This window comes from Prinia subflava, chromosome 2, assembly GCF_021018805.1.
Source record: "Prinia subflava isolate CZ2003 ecotype Zambia chromosome 2, Cam_Psub_1.2, whole genome shotgun sequence".
NCBI lineage: Eukaryota > Metazoa > Chordata > Aves > Passeriformes > Cisticolidae > Prinia > Prinia subflava.
In genome coordinates this window covers 107,072,260-107,094,097 of record NC_086248.1, presented here as the reverse complement: position 1 = coordinate 107,094,097, position 21,838 = coordinate 107,072,260, and the positions used below count along the sequence as shown (strand labels likewise).

Sequence of the window (21,838 nt, the reverse complement as noted above, 5' to 3'; positions counted from 1 at the left end):
TCTTCACATAGCATCCTATTTTCCTTTTGTAACACATGATTAATAGTGACAAAATTTTATTAAAACCTTCGTAAAGGACTCTCATACACAGTGACAACAATTTAAATCATATCACTCACCCGCACGATCCATTGTACTCAAATTTTCCTTGATTCAACTGCATTGCTAAATCTGCCAAGAGAGAAAATTTACTAACTTTCCTGCTGAATAATGCAGATCATGAACTACATCAGAAAATAAGGCTGTTTTCCTAGAATAATAAGTTTAAATAAAAAATTTAATGCATATAAAACCCACACCTAAGAAATGAAAGGAAGCAACAGGAAAACTTCCTATTTTTTCACAGGATTAACAGCTTTACCAAGCACACTGAAGTCCATGCTGTGCTTAGGAAACAGTCTTTCCCTGAATTCACACACACTTGGCAGGCAGGGAAGTAACAACTGTGAGGATGTTAAGTGCCTCGGATAGATTTCCATCCTCTAACTTTTGGTTTGAATAAGAGGGATACAGGAGCTTTAACAGTGCAACTAACCTCAGAATAAAACATATACTAGAGGAGACATCCTTGAAGGATGTATTCTGTCACAATTAACACAGACAATTACTTCTGATGAAGCTGTGTCCTGACGTTTTAAAGAAGGTGAGGTGCATATCCCACTGGTTTTCTGTGGACTTAGCTGAATAAAACACCACACAAAGAAACCACAAAAATCCCAGCAGCATTGCTTAGTTTCAACATTTAAAAGCATGTGAGTTTTAGTGAGTGCATTGTTACAGCACTCGTGTAGAAAGACATATCACAAACATGTAACAACCTCCCTCTCATCCAACCCTCTCCAGAACTTTGTAAAAAATCAAATGTTTTCCTGCAGGTATCTACACACATGAGAATATAATCTCCTGGTTTAGCAACAAAACATGTATTTCTCTTGCCTAACTGACTGTACCTTCAAAGGGAACAAAATCTATCCCATTGGTGCTCGGATATCCAAAGTACAAGATTTTCATTTGCCCATACCAGTTATTACTGGATTTACTGGGCAGCTGCAACTTTTATTTCCCCAATCACCTTCATCTTGACAGCACAGCTGGATCACAGAAGGGGAATACGGGAAAGTTGCTCACCTCCACTTAGACAATTTCTACTCTTAATTTGCAACATAAAGAGGTTGGGAATGACATGCAGTGGGCAGAGGCAGTGCTGGGAGCAGAGTGAGGCTTGTATTTCTGCTCCAGCCTCCCTGGCATGTTGTCATGGGTTAGCACTGGCTAGATGTTAGTGCACCCATGAATATATGTTTTTTTCTCTAACAACTCCTGTGGGATGTGATCAGGAACAGAGCAGAGCAGGCTTAAATCTTGAAAACAAAAAAAACCCCACCAAAACTTTATTAATTACATAAGAACAGGGACAGAAATACTCTTAAACACACACAGAGACAGAAATAAAAACTTCTTAGAACATTTCTTCTCCCAGTCTTTACCTCCCCACCTATCACTCTTCACAGACCAACCCCTGGGTTTTAGATCAAACAATCACCACTCAAAAGCAAACTAATCTTCAATTCAGCAAGGGAGAGAGGAGTCTCTCTCGCACTACAGACTGTTCTTCAGAAAACACGGGTCCACCCCTTATGTGTTTCTATGTCACCCATAGCACCGCCTGGAGAAGTCTGCTAAGGTGACACTCTCTTTTTCTTATGTCCAGCGCTCTCACCGCTGTCTCATAGGCCACAACTACATATAGGGCTTTTTAAGGATGCTGCATGCCGAGCTCTCCCCTTTTCACCCAGGGGCTGGGGTTCCAGGAGCAGGTCTGCCCTGAGGGCAGAGGGTGCCACCTTACCCTCCCCCTCTCTTCTCTGCTCGCTACTCACTTCAAGTGCCAGTCACTGTAGCAAAAGCAAGGGGCAGCTGTATCTACCCAAAAATGCAGTTTATGTTCAAAAGAGACTCAAGTTCAGTCTATGGCTGACATTATGCAAGAAAAGTCCAGCTCTAAGGCTACTCTTCTCATTCTTCTATCGAGTTCCTTCCCATCATGCTTTATCATCTCGGTCCTAGGCTGCTTCCTTCTCTCTGAAAACTACCAGTCATGAGAATCAATGTCTAAGAAAAGTTTCTTTCTGCCAAGCAAGGGTTAACAGTTTCTTCTCAGCAGGGTGCTGCAGGCGGAGGCACTCCCAGGCTCGGCAAACCCCACGTGGCTGAGCACCTTTTCCCGGAGTTTGGGGGGAAGGAGGGGGGTGAGAACACACAGAAGGCACTTCCACAGTTTTCCACCCCTCCATCCTGGACGGGGCAGCTCAGTTCCAGTCCTGTCCATTCTCTTCTCTCCCCGGGCCCCAGCTTACTTTAGTTTCACCGCGTGGTTGTCTTGAGCCTGGCCACGTGGCTTCCCCCTCCCCCACTCAGCCCAGAGCTGAGCAGGGAAGAGATGTTACCACTGCTGGAACCGGAACCCAAAAGAGGCCGACCCCCCCCAGACTCCTGCTTTTAACTCTTTGTGTCCTCAGAGGCGTGTCCAAACCTCCGAGTGACCAACCCAGGTGCCAGCAGAAAAGCTGATCACTGATTGGACTGCCCACATCCCCCTGGAAGAATTCACCTCCCCCCTAACCACCACACATGTCCAGTGGAGTGCCCTACAAGCAGCATATTCCAGTGCATCCCTTCTCCTGCTTCCTCAGCTGGTGAAACTGGGCCACAGCTTTGCAGGACAGAGCTCAGGGGGTGACCATGAGGAGTGTCTGCAGTGCCAAAGACACCATTCAGGGAGGGGGAAACAAGCACAAAAGCACTGCCACAGCCAGAAAAATGCCATGGAAAACGGGTCTGTTATATATATATAACTGAAGACATTCCTAGATAAATTAAAAACCCAGTCAAAACAACAAAAAGCCTGCCCTGCTGTACTCACACCTTCACTGAACAGGAACAATGATCTCCTCCCAGATCACCCTGTGAGAGGCATTTCCATTCCCTGGAATCATTGCCTCAGCTGGGATCTCAAACCTCATCCTCTCCTGCTAGCACATGACTCCTAACACTTCACAGTGACTGGTCTAGAAATGCATTTGTCACACAGTCATTGCTTTTTACATCTTAATCTGTGCACTCCATCTTTGCTTTGCAGACATACACCCAACTGTGCCAGAGCTGTGTTTTGTGAAAGTGCTGATTTCCCTGTAATTAACACTTATTATTAATAAAAACCATTTCTGTGAGAAGATGCACCACTCCATTATTTTTCCATAAAAGGGGACTGAATTTTCCTTCTGTGCATGGCTTTTTTTATTGCTGCTCGTCTTACGCTTCTGTAATTCCACCCCGCTGCATTATTTAGCCATATGTCTGTTTCCTCAAAAAATGCCAGAAGCAAATCCAGGGCATCTGTTGGAGAGTTCCTGCCCAAGCCATTCTTTAGGATCGAGGTTCACTGGTCGTTGCTGCCTACCTGGGGTCTGATAGTTCAGTGAGACCATCTGGCAGCCAGCGTTCCAGAAAATTTGAGGCATGTAATTACTGGAATCCACACGGCCTCCCTTCGGGTATATCCGACTCATTTGTCGTTTGTTATAACTATGGAATTCATCAAGGAAAACGAAATAAGAACATCATGGAAATGTAGAGTCGTGTCCTGGTATCTTCAGTGTTTCAACATCAAAACACACTTCTTATGTTAATCTCACTGTTTCTCCTTCCATGAGGTACTTCCCCTTTTCCTTAGTAGACATGCAACACTAAATCTAGAAAGGTGCACATTCTAGAAAGATTTACTTTAGGACTGGTAGGAAAGCGGGATGAGGAGGTGAAAGGATACTTCACAAACTCAATGGCATGAGTCTTCAAATACCCTAGTCCGACCGACTCGTTGAAAGAGGACATGTTATGGTGAATATTACGTTCTAGGAAGAAAAGACAAGACATTTTAAAACACTCCTGTAATGACGAAACACAACTCAAAATCATGCACTGTAACAGCAGGACACAGCAATTTTTGGTCTCTCTCCCCATTATCTATTACTCAGAGAATCAAATTATAGTGATAAGAAATTTCGTAGAATCAAATTACAGTGATAAGAAATTTCATAGAATCAAATTACAGCAATGAGAAATTTCATAGTATTTCTGACTCGCTTTTCTGTTTCACTCCTTGGGAAATCAACAAAATTTTCTTCTTTTGTTCAGGACAATATTGTTATTCAGAGCCTGTGTTGCATGGTGGATAAGGCAAACCAACGTGATAAATTGTCTAGTGTGCAGTATCAGCTCACTGCTGACTGGTGTGACAGCTGTGCTCACCTTACTGCAGAGGGAGGTGAACTCAAAAAAAGCCTTTCAGTTGGAAAGGCCCATGGGATAGAACCAACCTCAACAGCTTCATGTTCTCCCAGTAATTTACTGACTCCATGTGGATGACTAATGGAACAACATGCTAGCTTTACATTCAAGGAAACAGGTCTACAAACATACTGATGGCGGTCATTAAACTACAAAAATCTTACGCCTTTATTTCCTAAATTCAGGAAATGTAGAGATTAAAAAACTACCTAGGGTTAAGCAAATACTTGTATTTCATTCAACCTTTTGTGTTACCTTCTGCTACATCGAAACCTTGAAATTTTACAGGCTGAGCATAGTTGACCATTGTTGATAAATATGGATGTATATTGGTTGTGGCACCTACATATTTGTAAGATGCCATCCACGCTTGCTCATCTTCCACAGTTACTAAGCCCTGAAAACACATTAAAAAGAACAATCACCATTTCTGTGTGCAAACACTGTTGTTGGGTGGGTTTTTCAAAGGTGGGACAAAATTATAGCCAGATCTGCAGAAGGGTAAAGACAGTGCAAATTAATACGAGAGAAGTGGAAGTTTAGTGTCACAAGTTAAAATTTATTTCCCTGCTGATATAAGACTCTCAGTGTTACAGGATGCATGCAAGAGGGCTGATGATAGAAAAGCTCCTAAGCAGTGGGTAAATATTACATGAAGTTAGTAGGATAACAGTGGGATAAAAGATAAATATTCCAACAGCCTGAACAATGCTGGGAGATGATCCATCTTTGTGAAATAAATTCCAAAAACTGTGATTTAATATGTATTTTCTGATAGGAACTCTGTATACTTGGCACTCAGTAGAATTTCCTCAACATCAAACACAAACAGGTTCTACTATTAATCTTTACGAACAGAAGCAATCCAAAATGTAGGAACCAGAGGTTTCACTAGACAAAGAGATGTCACAGGACCAACAGGAGACACAGTACCAAGTTCATATTCTTATCCACTTCAGCTGATAAAAACCTGAGTCCATCACCCATATAAATATGCACTTCATTGAAAACAGAACTTGGAGTTTTCTACAAGTATCTCATCTGCTAGAAACCCACATCAGGAAGCAATTCTTAACTGGCTCTACCTGTCCAATATTTGCCTTTCCCTAAACCAGTTTGAAATACATTCTTTTTACTGAAATGAAAAAAGAAGGGAGAAAAAGTCTCTGTCAAGCTAAGCAATCTCTGCAAATTCATCATGTTTTTCCCACACACGTTTGGTTGTTCTCCTACCAGTGAATCAGTGACCAAAAAATCTGACTGTAGGCTGACAGTGACCTTCTGCTGGGTAGTATGAAGTGTATTCAAACATTCTTGCAGTGCTGCTTTTTATTTTCAGACCGCAGCTCATGTTTGTCAGAAGTTCTCCCTCATTGTTGACTCAGGAAATAGTCAATAAGAGGAAGCACTACCCAGGCCTTTCTGGGCTTGGAGGAAAATGCAGTTCACAGAACCCACACTACTGCAACTCCTTTACTCCCTGAGATGGAGGAGTAAAGGAAAGGTGAGCCCACTTGCCAGCATTATGGCACCTCTGCCTGCCAGGCAGTGCAGACACATCTCAAAGAATAAAAATCATGTGAAGAGGAACCTCTTATGCCTTGGTGTGAGATGATTGTAGTCACAAGGAACACAATTTTCTGACTGCATAGAATTACTGAGTTAGCAGAGTGAGTCCAGGTACACATTGTTGTGTGTGCATTTTAGACTGAATTAAGCTTCCAGCAGCCTGTGAAATCAAACTGACATCATATTTTATTGCTGATCATCAGGGCTCAACCCAACTGCTTTTCAGAAATGTGCACATTGAGGGTTCACAGATGTGATCCCAAAATATGCCAAACAGCACATCCCTGTGTTAGTAGAAAACAGGCTTGGTTTTTTTTTGTTTTTTGGGGTTTTTGTTACTAGGTCAATAGCTGTTAACAGAGCTTAGCTCAAATTCAGGCAAAATCAGTCCTTTTCAGTGTCATGACTTCTGAAAGGCCATAACTCGGGAAGAACTGACCACCCATCTTGTAAAACCCAGGGCTCTTTAAAGTGCCTCCCGTTGCCTGCTCAGAACAGCTAATCACATTTGATATCTTGATCCATCCACACCTACAACTAAAGGAACCTCAGTGAAAAGGGAATTAGCAAAGGGATTATGATGCCTCAGTGCCCAGTGTCCTGCAGGGACAGCTCTATGACTGTATTAGTGACACTCTGGCTCAAAGACAGTGTCCCAAGACAATGTACTAGCCATTGATTTAATTTTATTCCCTGGCAGAGCCTTCACTTTTAGAGTAGTGCTACACTCTGCAGTGTTCTCAGCTTCAAAACTACGAGTTAAGAAAGGAGTAAGGATGGAATGTTTCTTAAAGTCTACAGAAACAAAGGAATGGTTACAACAGCACACGACCCTTTTAGGAGATAGAGAAGACAAGGGGGAAAAGTTGATCTCCATGTTATTTACACCTCCCCACCCCTCAAGAAAAGAAGCAGAACCCACTTAAAAACAACACAGACTGAAACAGAGTGTGGTTATGAACAGGAGCAGCTTGAATGAGAGAAGAGGAGGAGTAGAGTGGAAAGAGGCAGGAAGAGTCTTACAGAAGGGATTCCTGGGAGAAGATAAATGCAGAAGTCCCACGGGAAAGCAAAAGGAAGAAAAAGAGAGAGGAAAACAAAGTGCAGTCAGGGTAAGGGAGAGGAAAAAATAAGGCAGGGATGGTACATCTCAACACCGTTCAGAGGACTGGTTTGCCAGTGCATGACATTGGAGACTGAGATCTAAGCAGGCAAAGGTCATGCATTCCTGTCTGTCCCCAGATTTTCTGACAGCCCTGACCCCAGTATAAAGGTATAGGAGAAGAAGCCCTAGAGAACAAAAGGAGGTAGAGTCACTTTCAAAAATAGGTGCGGTGAAACTGAGCATAAAATTGTTAAACCACTGAGAATGCATGGGAAGTAATAAGCATGTTATATAAAAAGCAATGAAATAAACTACATTACATCCTGTGTCACCTTTTTATTGTTTTCTTGCTCAGAATCTTCAACAGCCTAAGGGAAAAAAAATATATACACATTACCCAAAGAAAAAGCAATAGGAAACACTCACAGTAAGAAGAAAAAAAATCCTCAAAAATCAATGCATTTAGCAAAAAGTAAACCCTTTTCCACCTTCCTGCATGGCTCATCTGTCCCATACACTTCCAAAACTTTGTAGTCTATTCCAAATTTGGGTACACAAGATCTGAAATTCGGCCATGGGAATAGAATGAAGCATGCCAGACAGTTAAGCCTGAACCACAGCTATCACTAGATGCTGGGAACAGGAAGCTTCAGAGAAGAATGAAAGAATAACACACCCAGATAAAGATACCACAATGAAGATCATCTGATCTGAAAACTGAGGGTTGAGAGTGCTGTAAACTGTGCCTGAAACATCCCCATTGCAGAAGGCCTGTCTCAAGATGCTATTTGCAATGCAGCAGTCTGGTGTCTGCCTTCAATTAAAGGCTACCAGTGCTGAGAATCTTAGATAAATATTGTCTTGGCACTGATACACATTCCTACAGAATAAAGATCAAGTCACTGATCAGCAAAGAAGCAGAGAAGTTACAAGGACATGTCCTGAGGATGAGAGGCTAATCTGGACGCAGAAAAACAATCCTCAAAACAATAACAAAAAAACCCACCCAACCAAAACACCCCAAAACATTCAGGTAGTTAAAGACCAGCTGACTTAGTAAATGAAACTGCCCTAAAGCAAAGAAGGGAAATGATACTTCAGTGGGAGGATCCATAAAAGAAGAAGCCAAGTTGTTGGCTTGAAGAGATACACAGAGGGCAGGTGTGATGTCTCTGGTAGTGCTGCAGACATACTGCTATTTTCCACACCTACACTTCTGTCTGGAGAAAGATCCAAAGGAAGCCAAGCAGGAGGGAACAAATGGCCAAAACACTCAAGTGACAGAGGAACATGATCTGATAAGGCACCTTAGCCCTCCCACATGGGCTTTTCTCTGTCTCAAGCAGCACTAATGCCTTCAGTGCCAGACCAGTTGAGCTCTGAATTCCAATATTCTGTATCTAATTATCAACAACTAATATTCAAGTTACTGAGCACAGACTGATAAACTGTAATTGTCAGGTATGAGTGGAAAAAAGAGAACTTTTTTCTCTGTCTGCCAGCTGGAGCCCACCACCCCACTGGGAATTATTGTTCTGTTTTGCCTTCACTACTGTAGGTGGAAGAGAGAGCCTACCCTAAGGGCTAACCATGAAAAATGATGCAGGAAAACTCTGCAGTGAAGACACAGAATGCAGCCCTGCAAAAGTACTGCTCAGCAAGGAAGCTGATGTTCCACCTCTTATTAGGATTCTGCACCTGAGATGCAAAGTAAAATATCAGATGCTGGAGCAGCAAACTGTTTGCTGCCCTTAATTAGTATTTGTGATTAAATCCTCCACTTGTGTACTGTTCCCTACATACTGATTCTGTTTCCTCAGTGAGAATATCCTACCCGAACAAGGGGAGAGTATTTTTGGCTACAAAGCTTTGTGTTCTCATGAACCTAAAGGTCACCTGGTGAAGATCTCAGGTTTGAATCCTCCAACAAGTGCTCTGATGCTTGCACAAAGCACAGTGCCTTTTGCAACAGCCTCCATGGAAAGTTTTCACAAAAATATCCATGAAAGAAGCAATCCCACCTTTTTGACACTGATGGCAACAGCTTCTTTTTGACTGTAATCATCTACAGTAAGGTCACTTCCAAACTTGTACTCAGGATGAGCTTCCTCTTCCTGGTCAGCTGCACAGAAAACAAAAAAGATCAGAGCAAAAACCACAGCAAGTGCTGTTTTCTTTGCAAGGCATGAAACAAATGACAGCTGAATTCACAGGTTTGGGTTTGGCATTTTTTTACAAACAGGAATAAAATCCAGGGTTTTAGATTTCTAAGAGTTAGTTGGCTGCTTCCAAGTGCAGTAAATTACAGCTAAGGCCTGAGATGGTTATAAGAGAAATTTTATTTGCTGTTTTCTAAGTAACCAGTCTTTTGCTTAGCAAAGGTGTAAAAAAAATAAAAAAGCCAATAGCCTTGGGAAATAACAAGAACTGATGACAGAGTTCTTTAAATAAAGAGCTAAGAAGATGCCAGTGGCCAGGCTTCTTGGGTGCATTGTCAGACTCCTTGTGTGCCCCCACTACAGGGAATTGTTCTAATTTGCTTTTAAGGTGATTTTCCATTAGAACCTATAGTACTCAAAGCTAAAAAAGTAAAGGAAAAAAAAGTAAAATATCTGTAAAAAATATGAGAGGCCCAGATGGTAGGCTAAGGCTGGGACATTCACTGTGACAGGTCACAGGCCAGTCCTTTGGGTCAGACACTTGCAGGCAGGGCATAATTACATCTTCTGAAGGTGGACATTTAAAACAAAAAGGGTGGATCACCTCTTAAATAGGTGTATTTTTCTCTGCTGGCCACATCTCTGGCTCAGAGCTGGACATATATACTGAGGAAAATGGAGGTTTGGGGAGAAAAATCCTACCCCTCATTTTATCCTTACGAAGTATAATGCAATAATCCCCCCTGATGCTGACACAGGTGTTAAACACAGCAACAATATGTGTTTTCAAAGCAAAGATCACAACTTCTTAGTCTGTTTCCCACAGGCAGAATGAAAATCTGACTTGGCTGGCGCTCTAATATAACTTCTGAACAGCAAATGGAAGTTAAAATTGTCTGGAATGAGGTGGCAAGGCTGGAGTCTGTACAAATGGTCCTGCACTGAGCCCAGACCTGCTGCTGCTGCCACAGACCACAGGCAATGGCTGAGAGCCCTTCCCCAGGAAATCCTCACCGCTTTCTATCTCCTCTTCGTTATCATCCTCCAGGATATTTACAGGAGCAGCAGTTTCCCCAGCCTCCATCATCTTTTTCAGAGCATCAAGCTGTTCTGTTAATATGAAAAATAAAATTAAATTAGTCGTGACACGAACAGTTTGTAGCACAAAGAAATATAAGAGAACCGTCACAAATGATTCCCTGATGCTCAGATCTACTCCCATCTAATGAATCCTCTGACTTTTCAGTTGGTAATAAAATTTTACACAGTAAATAAATAAGCATCAATAAACACAGACTGTTGCTAGATCTGAAAAGTGGTCAGTAAGGGCAGTGTCCAAAGCTCACTGAAGTTAAGGGAAGTATTTCACAGAAGCACAGAATCAATTAGGTTGGGAAAGCCTCTGAATCCAACCTCTGACTGCACCAGCATGGTTGAGTGCCACATCCAGTCTTTCCTTAAACGCCTCCAGGGGCAGTGACTCCACCACCTCTCTGGGCAGCCCATTCCAATGTCTAATCACCCTTTCTGTGAAGAAATTCCCCCTAAATTTCCATAGACTTCAAGGGTCTTTGGAGCAAGCATGTTACTTCCTCACAGAATAAACAGAGAGCTGCTCTTCAGTGCTTGATCCGTGCAAATGGAGGCAAAGTGCTTGGACTTTCAGTTGTGTTTCCATGAGCATTTCAGTTTGACAGGAGGAGCACAGCCACCTATGACTGAAGCCAGTGCAAGGTCTGGCTGCTTATCTTTGAATGGAGAAGGACCAGGGTTTATCATTACAGCCATACTGGAAACTAATACAGCAACATTATTGTTACTGAAAGGAGATAAATATCAGAACTGGCAACAACAGCAAGAAGAGCAATTTGAAATTCCATTTCATGCTTATCCTGGAAAAACACAGCAATGCAAACAGAGCGATGTCGGCAGAATTTACAAGAGATTCTATCTGCCTTATATTTTAGCTCAACCAGCAGTCTGATAAAAGTCCCAGGATTACATTTCTGGGTCTGTCTGTGCCTGTGCAGCATGCTGATATCAAGGCCTAGACTGGCACTCACATGAAACACAAGGGCAAACCAGGTGTTATTTACATATAATTCATATTCTCCCAACACTAAAGTACAAACAGTCTGGAAACTTCAGTAACAAATTCTGCTTGTAGGGATATGGACTTTTGTGTATTTAATAGTCAACAAACGTTACTTACTCTTTTCTACTTCAGGTTTCAGCCTTTTATTCTTTATGAGAATCTTTCTTTTGAGGTCATTAGGAGATGGTAAGGCTTTACCTTGTTCAAGCTGTAAAACAATTCGGAGAAAATGCTTAATAATAGCAAGAGCTATTTGGCCTCTCTGCATCTCTGTTTGGGATTTCAGGACAGCCAGACCAGGGGGCAGTGAACAAGCAGTGCCACCTCAGGCACAGCCCCAGAAGGGTGTGTGACTGCAGTTACACAGTTTCCTCTGTTTCTTCCCTATCCCAGGGGGAAGCTGTGCTCAGGAAAAGCTGCTGGATGAAGCCAGCACTCAGGGCTCCAGCCTGTGCCACCCTCACCTGCACTGCTCCAAACATTTTCCAGGGGGCTTGGATGTGACCTGCACCTCTCTGTCAGAGGAATTCCTACTTTCCCTCCCTCCTGGAGGTTCACACAGCCCAAGCCACACTTAGCCCCTGTTCATTTGATCTCCAAATAAGTCACCTTTTATGGTCCCCTCGAGCTGCAGTAACCCAGGTGAGGCAGCCCTCACACACCCAGAGAGTGGAAATGGACTGGCACAGGGGAATGCAGAACTACCCAGTCCTCAGCTAGGTAAAGGGGGCTGGTTCTGCCAGCAGGGTCACAAATTCAGTGTTTGGCAAAGGCAAAGGGGGAGTTTCACATACACACACTAGGAAGTATTAATAAAAGGGTTGTTTCAGTTTGGGGAAGGAGAAACAATATTATTCAGAAAAGTGAAAAAGTATGAAATCCTCCGATTTATCCCCATCACATCATTGAGCTAAGAAGCAGAGATTTGGGCAAGGTAATTAGCACCCTCTCCACCTCAGACTTGCAAAGAATATTTTTCAGGGAGTTGCTGGGATAATCACAGAATATTCTGAGTTGGAAGGGACCCACAAGGATCATCGAGTCCAGCTCTCAAGTGAATGGCCCATACAGAGATTGAACCCACAACGTGGCATTCTTAGCACCATAACAGAGTGGGGTTTTCAGTGAAGCCTAAATGATACAGGAGTAGAAGGTATTTCCATAAATAGTGACAATTCTTAGAACAACTATTCAGATATTCTTATCTCTTAATCCAAATCAGAGAGAAGGAGCACTCCAGGTGAACAAACAAAAGAACAAAGCACCATGAATTGAAACGGAATAAAAGCAGCAGAGGTGACAAATACCAACCCAGAAAAACAAAACCAACCAAAATAAAACCAAACCAAATCAAACAAAAAAAACCAAAATAAAAAACCCAAGCCCCCCAAAAAACCCCATATCCACCCCAACCCCAGGAGAATGGAAACCTCCCCGTGGGAGCTTAGGGTCCTCCACACCAACCAGGCTGGCTCAGGCAGGCAGTTCCAGCACGTTGGATGAAGAGAGCACACTTGCTCCCGACAGCACTGGGGCTGTAACTCCACTAGATGTCAGTGCTGCAGAGCTCATGTCTGCCAGGCTGCATTCCCACACAAGGCCACGCTTGGATGCCCGTTTGGTCAAATATTTGCTTTTACTTAAAACCAAATCTGCTTCAGCCAAGTGCCATGTCTCTCCCAGGTCTGCCTCCCTCAGTCACTACCCAGGTAATCGGGATCACTTGCAAAGGAGACTTTCCAAGCTCCTCCTGCCATCTCTGCAGCGTTTGCTTTGTGAGCAGCTGGGAGCTGAACCCACCCACGAGGAGGAGAGGACACAAAACGCAGAAGGCTCAGCAGTGCTCCAGAGCACAGGCAGCTGAGGTTAAATACTGGCCCCTGAGGCAGAGGCATGGCAGCCTTTGGCCAGCTCTAGTTTAGGCTTTGCAGAGAGCTGCTGGAAGCTTTTTGTGAGGGATGTGGCAGCGTGCTACAAACATCACAGGGGCACACTGCATGTTCAGTTCCTTGGAATGCACCTCTCAGGGCAAACACCTGACATTCACCAAGCCCGTGTGCTGCTGCCCCTGCAGGGTGCAGGGAAAGCCAGGAGAGGCAAAGCTCTGGGGATGCTCGTGCCAGGAGCCCCCTTGCAGGGCACTGAAAGGGAAGCCAGAGTCCTTCTTGCTGTGTGCATCTGCAGGCCTTGGGAGGCTGCTGGCACACGGCGAGCTGGCTGCAGGGAGCAGGAGGGTCTGGAGGAGGAGCAGCAAGCGCTGTGTAACAAGCTGATGAGTCTCAAACACTGTGTTTGTGAGGGAGTGTCTGTTGTTATCTCCTGCCACGCAGGAGAGTGCAGTGCATGGGGATTTCAGTGCACTCGACAGTCCAAATGAGACTGCAGGAAACTCTCGGTGATTAATTTAATTCTCAACGCAGTAGTGGGGCCACCTAGACTGCAGGACCTGACCTGGAGCACGAAACATGCAATGTACAGCTGAAAGAAGAGGTTTCTTCAGCTGAGAGCATGCAATTTATAAATAATTGCTATAATTAATTGTTTTTAAACAGCGACTGGCAATTTCAGAGTGAGGTGTGACCTGCAAAGACAATGCATGTGGTGTATTTTATGTGGGTGCTGATATTACGTCACACATCAAGGGGGGAGGATTTCCCCAGGCTGCTTGCCAGAGCCCTGTACAGAAGAGATTAAACAAATCAGATCAAGACAAGTTTGTACCAAAAAGCACAGCCACCCAAAACCACTAGTCATTTCTGAAAGCACAGGATGGGCAGTGAACAGCACTAAAGGTGATATGATCTCGGTTTTCATCTCTTTCAAATAAAACTAATACAAAAAATAGAGAAACTGGCAAAATGCAACATACTGGATGTGTTTCTAGAGGCTGCTTCAGTAGGAGATCTCCAAAAAGATCTTCACAGTATTTTGACATCTTGTATTGTTGATATTTGCTGGAAAAGATTGTGTCAGTTAATTTTTAAATATAAAAAAGAAATCACTATCACTCAGCACAAAAGAATAATACTAAGTAATGTAGACATCTCAAATTATACACTGCCCACTTTGTTTCAACTGAGAAGTATTACTTTACTGTAATTATACTGTCAATAAAAGTCTATTATTTGACATAGATAGATTTAACAAGACCAAAAAAGTAGAATAGCTGAATCTCACACAGCTAATGGAACATCCAAATACATTTCACGGCTTTATCACAGATAAAAATATTGCCATTATTAAGCTACATAAAGATTGATTAGTATATTAATGGCATATTAAGTGATATTCTGTATGCCTGCACATCCCTCCCCAGTTTTCAAGTATTATATCATAGTATTTTAAACCATGTCTTCTCTCTCAGACAATGCATAATTTAAAAATTAAAAATGGTCACTACATACCTGCAGTGATTTTCAAATGAAAGAATGACAGGGTACTCTGATGTAACAAATGCTGTTTCCTTAATGGCCTGAATTACATCCTATGAAAAAAGCAACAAGAGGATACAAGTTGGAATGGATCAAACTGAAAACATAATAAAAGGGATTTTTTTATTATCCACCCCACCCTAAGAAACACGAGGCTGTTTTAAATGTGCAGATGAAGAGAGAAGGAGAAAAATGCCCCACAGCCTCCCTGCAGCTGCAGCAGGATGGCTGCTTCACCCACAGCCACCAATGGATCTGCTGCTAGCACCTACTGCCAGGGAGAATTCCTACTCCCAGAGAAACTCCTGCATCCTCAGGCTTCCTCCACAGCTAAGGAACTTCTCAGCCAACAAAGAAGATAATTATTCTGTGGTGCAAAGGGCCGCAGGATGTGCAGAAGTGGGGCAGAAGCAGCAAGCCTGCTTCCTGCACTTTCTGCAGGTGGAAATGCAGGCGGAGCACAGGGCTGGGGGATGCAGGGCAGGAGCCAGCCCCAAAGCCTGGGCCAGAAATCCTGCCCATGGCAGCCCTTCACACAGCAGCAGCATTCCTCTGCTGAGGAGGGGAGGTGCCCTGCCTGGATTCCTGACCAGGGCTTCTCCTGGGGTTTGCTGCCAGGTGTAGAGGCTGGGCATTCACCTTGAAAAGAATGTCTGTGCACATTGCTTTTCCATGGGTTATTATTGGTTCTTGGTCTTCACCTTTGCCATCCCAACAGTCCAGCTCCACACACCTAAAGATCCAAGAAAAAGAAACGTAGTTTTATTACAGGTGGGCTACCTGGGACATGTTTTAGCAATAATGGTCAGAGCAGTAAGTTGCAAATCAGTTTTGGGCATTGCACAACTCTTCCTAAGCTGTACACGTGTTATTTCAGACTTCTTCTACAACTTTGGATATACCACCTTAAATATGGCATGTGTGAGTCAATATACTCTCATCTGGACAATGATGTCTTTAGCACTGTGTCACGCTTCTTATTCTCATTCTAGTAAGTCAAGAAATTAAGCAGGAAATCATCAATTTCCTGATTTTCATTAAAAACTTCTCACATATAAACTTCATAATTATAAAGCAGAAAGCCCTCTGAAATTCTTCAGCTGTCATTTTGAGATCAAACTTCTTTTAACTTTCTCACAAACTCCCTCTTTATATCAATTTCTACATTCCTCTGCCTGGAATTTTGTGAGAAAAACAAGATTCTTAAACCAACACATGTATTTTCATTTGCCACACCCACATATTCATACACTCGATTGTACAATATATCAACACCAAGGCACATTCTGTAGTATTTCTAGTTTAAAGTGTTAGAATCACAAATATTTATAATCTCCTGTTTCCAACCTGCATCCAGCCAAAAGCACTTGTCTGTACATCTCCACGGAAGACTTGCCACCAAACTGCCTGCCTGTTAAATACGTATTGTGGGAGGAACTGATGAAATAGTGAGCCAGGGGATGGTCCATTTCTTGATACAATTCCAAACGGTCTAAGAAAACGGGGGCATTTTCATCTGACATCAAGTATCTGCAGAACCCATCACTGGATATGACACCTGGAAGGAAGAAAAAGGCACGATAAATTACTGCCAGAGATTTGGAGTCGACAGGAGTCAAACCACCTCACAGAGCAGGAATTCCAGCACAGAACCCGTTATTTACACAGATTCCTGCAAGCAAACAGCTCTGCCCCTCCTCTGCTCCAGGCTGACCAGCAGCTGGTGCAAAAGGTGCCACTGTGCACCCAAAAACCAAAGGAAAAATCAGGCGCCCACCAGTTCAACCTGCGGTCCAGCACTCACCATGGCAGAACTGAGGCAGCAAAAGGAGGTGAAGAAGGCACATAAGTAGTGACATCTGCTCACAACAGTCCCAACAATTTGGATCTCTGGGACTTTCCAAGTCAGGGACTGTGAGCTTGCATGGACCAGGCTTCTCTGGCCCTTTCCTCCCTTCTTTGATGTTTAGTCCTGTTCTACATCACTGTCAACCAATTTGTGCAGAGACTGTTCCCCACTGACAGAAACATGGGGATGTGCACCTGAAAATCTTTGCAGTGGCTCATTTACAAAACATTAGGAAAACTTAAATACCTCCCAGTTTACTCTTTGAAATACATGTTCATAGCTTTGTAAATGAAAACAGTGGGACATACAGGAATTCAGAACACAGAACTCATAACACCTCTCTCTCATCTGTCTGCAGGTCTATGCTCCAATAAAATACAAAAAAATACAAATCAAGGGGCAATTTTTAATGACATCAAATTATGAATAATTAGTACAGCTATATTAGTTTTAAAGAGGCCAAGAGTCTGAAAAATGAAAACTATCTGCGATAGGGAAGAAGGGATTACTCACAAAGAACTGCTGCAGGGAATGGTTACCTGGCACTAATTTTGACATTGCTTTCTCTGAAGTAATTTATGAACACTCAGCTATTGTTAAGGCAAGGTTTCAGCAGTCCTATTTTTATTTTCTTTAAGTCTATTTTTCTCCTATACAGAGAAGTGGAGTGATCCCAGTTTCCATTCTCTTCCTAACTTTCTGAAAAAATCCTCTAGTGGAGCTCAAATTTTCTGTGCTTGGTGTCAGCCAGAGGTGAACTGTTCCAGAATGTTTTACTCGAGTCCTCTTGGCTGATTCTGAGTATGAAAGAAAGGGGGCAAAGGGGAATTTTCGACTTGAAGAATGGTTTTATTTTGTTATCACTATGTACTTTAAAGCAGCAGCACAGCATATCTCAGATGATCCATGCTCCCAGTGCATCATCTTGTGGAGAAATGTCACAGCTGGATGGATGTTCCAGACAGAGCACAGCTGATACCTCAGCAGCTTAACAGAGCCCTGTGCGTTCAACAGCTCAGGCTTTGGATTTTTGACTTGCACTCACCAGGTGGAAGAACTGGGGTTTGTAGTTCCTGAGCTGACTGTGGTTACTGAACTGCCCAGCAAACTCGTTCAGCTTTACTCACTCCTGTCACTGAAATGTGACTGAGAAAGAGTCAGCTGCTTATTGAGACTGCCTTTTTCAGCTTTATTTCTTGAACTACATGATTTGCAAAAAAAAAAAAAAAAAAAAAAGGCAGCAAGGTTTTCCATTTCTGCAGCTGATCCCAGCACAGCTGCTGCAGCAAACAGGAAAGAACTGGGAACTCAGTTCAGCCACTGACACCTCCCACACTCACAGCAGCTCAGGACAGGAGCAGCCCAAGAACGCCTTGCAGGTAATTCCTGCAACTTTGCTGGGAGAGAACATCTTCAATTCACCCACTTAAAACCCTGTTCTGAGCCAGGCTGGTGCCCTCAGGCACTAGAGAGATGATATAAGAAGGGGGATGCATATGGCAATTTCTTTTGTATTTTTGCACAGTATCTGTACCCTGCAGAGCTTTGCAGTCTCTCTGAGCCCCTGACCCCAGCTGCTTGCACGTTGCCCTGTTGCTGGAAGGAGTCCCCTCTGTTCTGTGTAACTCAATCCAGCCTCTCCCTTTTCTATCAGGATTTGTAGCCACACTCTAACCTGGATCAGGATAATAATCCTTCTAAAAAAAATTGATTTTGAGAGGGAGGTATTTTTTTAGCAGAGCAGTTTCCTGGTCCAGTACCCTACACCAGTGCTTGTCCCCAGACCACAGGGACTGTAAACTCCCATTTAAAATCTGAGTGCTTCAGAACAAGTTCCCAAATGCCTAAACCCAGTGAATCCTGAGTTCCCTCTCCCATTTACCTTTCCTCTTCAAGTCTTCGTCTGGCTCATAGGTCTCAATTATCTGCATTGCTCTTTTTGTGTCATAAAAGGGAAACAAAATTTCATTGAGCCGAGGGTCTCGTTGATGCTAAGGTTAGAAAACAACAGAATTCAGCAAAACAATATAGTGTATGGCTATCATCCAAGAGCATTTCATTACTGCAGATGAGAAAGGAAAAGTGGACATTTACAAAAAAAAAAAGAAAAAGGCAGCCCTAAAATTTACAGAGTATTAAACAGCGACTTCAGCATTAGGCAGAAAATGAATTTTATCTTTCCTAAGAAACCTAGGCAGCTTGATCACAAAAATATTTTTAAAAAGAAAATTCCAATGCAGTCATGTAACTGGGCTTGTTCTTGCTTATCATGAAAATCATGACTGCACATGGGATCTGTGCAAATGAGATGTTGAAAATAAATAGCTAAAATGTCTCTCTGCAAATTCTCTCTCTAATCCCTTTATTTTGCAAAGTGACTTGACTGGTGGCACTGTAATCACTTCTGCAAAAATGCAAGTCTTACAAAATAACTACAGCTAAAGCAAAAGAGTAAAATAAAGTTTATAATATAAATACAGAATTTGAAATCTGAGTTTGGAAATATGCAGCTACTGGATGATTATTTGTGAATCATGGAAACATTGTGGTTTTAATATTCAAAAACTAGCATAGGTTCTTAGAAGAAATATGCGCAAGAATTTCACAGCATCATCTCTTCAATTCACAATAATTTACAATATTAGGACTTCATGATATATGTCACGTTTAGGTACAATTTAGCAGTGATTTCTAATAGACTAATAAAATTCAGAATTTTTGTTTTTTCAGTTTATCATGTGCTATGTAGCTTTTGGGTTTTTTTCTCCATGCTGGATTAGAGCTGCACACTGTGTGCCTGATTCTCCATTAAAAGAAAACTGAAACCAGAATTGACGGAATAGTGACACGTAAGCAGATGCAACAAAACAAAGAAATAAATATGACTGTGAAAACACTCTTTTACCCCAGAAGGTGCACAGTTTCCAAGCTTTAGTTTCAGCAGAATTCAGAGCTGTAACAGGCCACCCCCATATTGGCAATCAATAATTTGGAGTGGATGGGATGGCATTGACATGGCTTACACAGCACTATCAGCATTTGCTGTAATTCCTTATGTGGAAACTTTTTTGTCTTTCCTTTTTTTTCTTTTTTTTTTTTTTTTTCCATGAGAAAAGTAATATCCAATCCAATCTCTTTTTTTTACAACCAATCCATTGGTGCACGTGCTTAATGAACTCCAAGAAATTACAGCCAATGCCAATTCAATCATGCAGTTAAGGAGGGATCTCTCAAGTAATGCTGCCGGCACTCTGCAGCATCTGAACACAGCAGGTTTGCTCAGGCCAGATGGGCTTTGGGGCGCCTCAGGAAAACTCAGATGAAACAGGACACGAGAGCAGATGGATGCAGGACATGGATTGCTCAGCAGCACACACCAACAACACCACGACACTGGCATGCAACAGTTCTACAGTGACAAAGGACAAGGCTTTGTACCACTAGTGACAATGCACCACCTCAAAAATTGTAAGGAATAGTAAGCAAGGTTCTTCGCTCAAGATAAGGGCTCTTCCCCACTTGCCGTCTTCTACAGCTCATAATGAGCAGACAGAAGAAAATAAATGGGATAAAGCAAAAAGTCTCCTCTTGAGAAAAAGTCCCAGAGTTATCAGAAGGAGCTAAGAGCAAAATATTCCTCCAGGAGCAATGATCGCTGATCATTATCAATCCTCCATTGGAACAAAGGTGTATCGTTATGTGCACTTTGTTTAAAAAATAAAGCTGGCAACAGATAAATATCTACTTCCAAAAAGTGATAATGTTCTCTAGTGTCTCCTGGGGAAACGTCCTGCACCACAGAGCCTGGTGGCACAGGGAACTTGTGACACAAAAGCAGACCGAAATTTGAAGTGTGGGATTTCATCTCAAGAGATGCCATGCCCCAGGACTAATTTTGTACGTGCAACAAAGCCGTGTTTGATTGTTCTGGTCACCCTCCCAGACAGGGCACCCTTCCACCAGGCAGTCCCAACCACGTGAGGATGAACTGAGTAAAAACATGGGGAGAAAGGATGCCCAGAGGGCTCTGCAAAGAGAGAAAGCTCGTTCAGCATCCCCAGCCTGCCTCCAGCACCTTGGAGTGGGTACAAACTGAGCAGTTTTCGCAGTTAGAAGTGCTAAAACCAGTTCTGCCTCCTGGACTGGCCCTGTGAGTGGTGAGAAGGTCCTTGTGGGGACACGAACAGCTGGGGGATGGAAAGAGTGAATGGGAAGGAGGGAGGAAGAGGAAGAAACTGGAAGAGAGAGAGGGAGGAAGAGCAAGGAATTTGGAATAGGAAAGGATCTCCTGATACCTCTCTTCTAAAAGAATGGATGAGTCCTGGTGAGACTGAAAATTCCATTTTAACTGTTACTTGCCTTGTTATTTTATTGCTGTAAATGAACTGCAGGAGCAAATCTCAATGATAGTAATTTCAGCCCCTTTCCTACTATATTTCCTTTTTTTTTTTTTCCAAAATTTGACTCTAAAAGCAGAAGATCTAGACAAATTAGTGCATGACAACAATTAAGTTTCTAAAAACTTCCCAGAAGCTTTAATACTGAAGCACAATTAAATCATCTGTCAGCCAGCAGCATTTAAAAGTCAAATAGAGACAGGAGATTGGAAAAAATCCAGGAAAGCTGCTCACTCTCCTCTCATTCCCACTAACATATCCTCATGCTCTCTTAAAAACCCATAACACTTTGAGCTTCTGCAGCATGCCTTGGAGGTTACTTCAAAATAATTTAAGTTAAAGAGTCTCATGAAGAGTTGCTCTGCCAAGTAACTGCCCACTCCTATGTAATGATAATGACCTTTTAATATTTGCCAGCATTAGACACCACTGCTAATTGCAGTGTTGGCCAGCTGCCAAGGGGATAGAAATGATCCCTTCAGGAGGCACATTCTGGGTAATTCTGCGCCTTTCAAACTATGACTGAAACTTTAAACTCTGTTTAGAGACCTAAAGACCTCCAACACAGGCCAAAGGCATTGGTTTCAGTCACCAGAACAAATGTCCTACTCTAGAAAAAACACTTGAGTAATTTTTCCTGGCTCTGGTCATCAGCTAAAGGGGCCAACCACAAGATTTCCAATTGCAAAATATATTTTGTCAATATGAATGTGGTCAACGAGACTGCAACAATTGTTTTGTAGTCAACAAAAAGACGCTTTTTTCTCCAATACTACCTGTAAAATGAGGTTTCTAATTCTGTAAAAAGAATTGCTAAAGCAGCATAAAATTGAGAGCACAACAACTCAATCTGAATTTTTCAATCAGTTACTGGAGACAGGAGGTT

The 21,838-nt window shown here is 42.6% G+C and overlaps 1 protein-coding gene across 1 annotated transcript in view; it reads right to left on the bottom strand.

Moving 5' to 3' along the window:
• PLCB4 (phospholipase C beta 4) overlaps positions 1–21,838 on the bottom strand; it is a 184,376-nt gene that overhangs the window by 41,528 nt on the left and 121,010 nt on the right. Inside the window, exons 12-24 of the mRNA XM_063391480.1 lie at positions 18,438–18,546; positions 16,054–16,264; positions 15,346–15,439; positions 14,680–14,759; positions 14,145–14,229; positions 11,393–11,483; positions 10,195–10,290; positions 9,043–9,143; positions 7,354–7,389; positions 4,603–4,744; positions 3,827–3,911; positions 3,461–3,585; positions 120–171 (exon numbers count right to left, since the gene is read on the bottom strand). Of these exons, the coding sequence (XP_063247550.1) occupies positions 120–171; positions 3,461–3,585; positions 3,827–3,911; positions 4,603–4,744; positions 7,354–7,389; positions 9,043–9,143; positions 10,195–10,290; positions 11,393–11,483; positions 14,145–14,229; positions 14,680–14,759; positions 15,346–15,439; positions 16,054–16,264; positions 18,438–18,546 (1,307 nt within the window). The remainder of the gene's footprint in view (positions 1–119; positions 172–3,460; positions 3,586–3,826; positions 3,912–4,602; positions 4,745–7,353; positions 7,390–9,042; positions 9,144–10,194; positions 10,291–11,392; positions 11,484–14,144; positions 14,230–14,679; positions 14,760–15,345; positions 15,440–16,053; positions 16,265–18,437; positions 18,547–21,838) is intronic.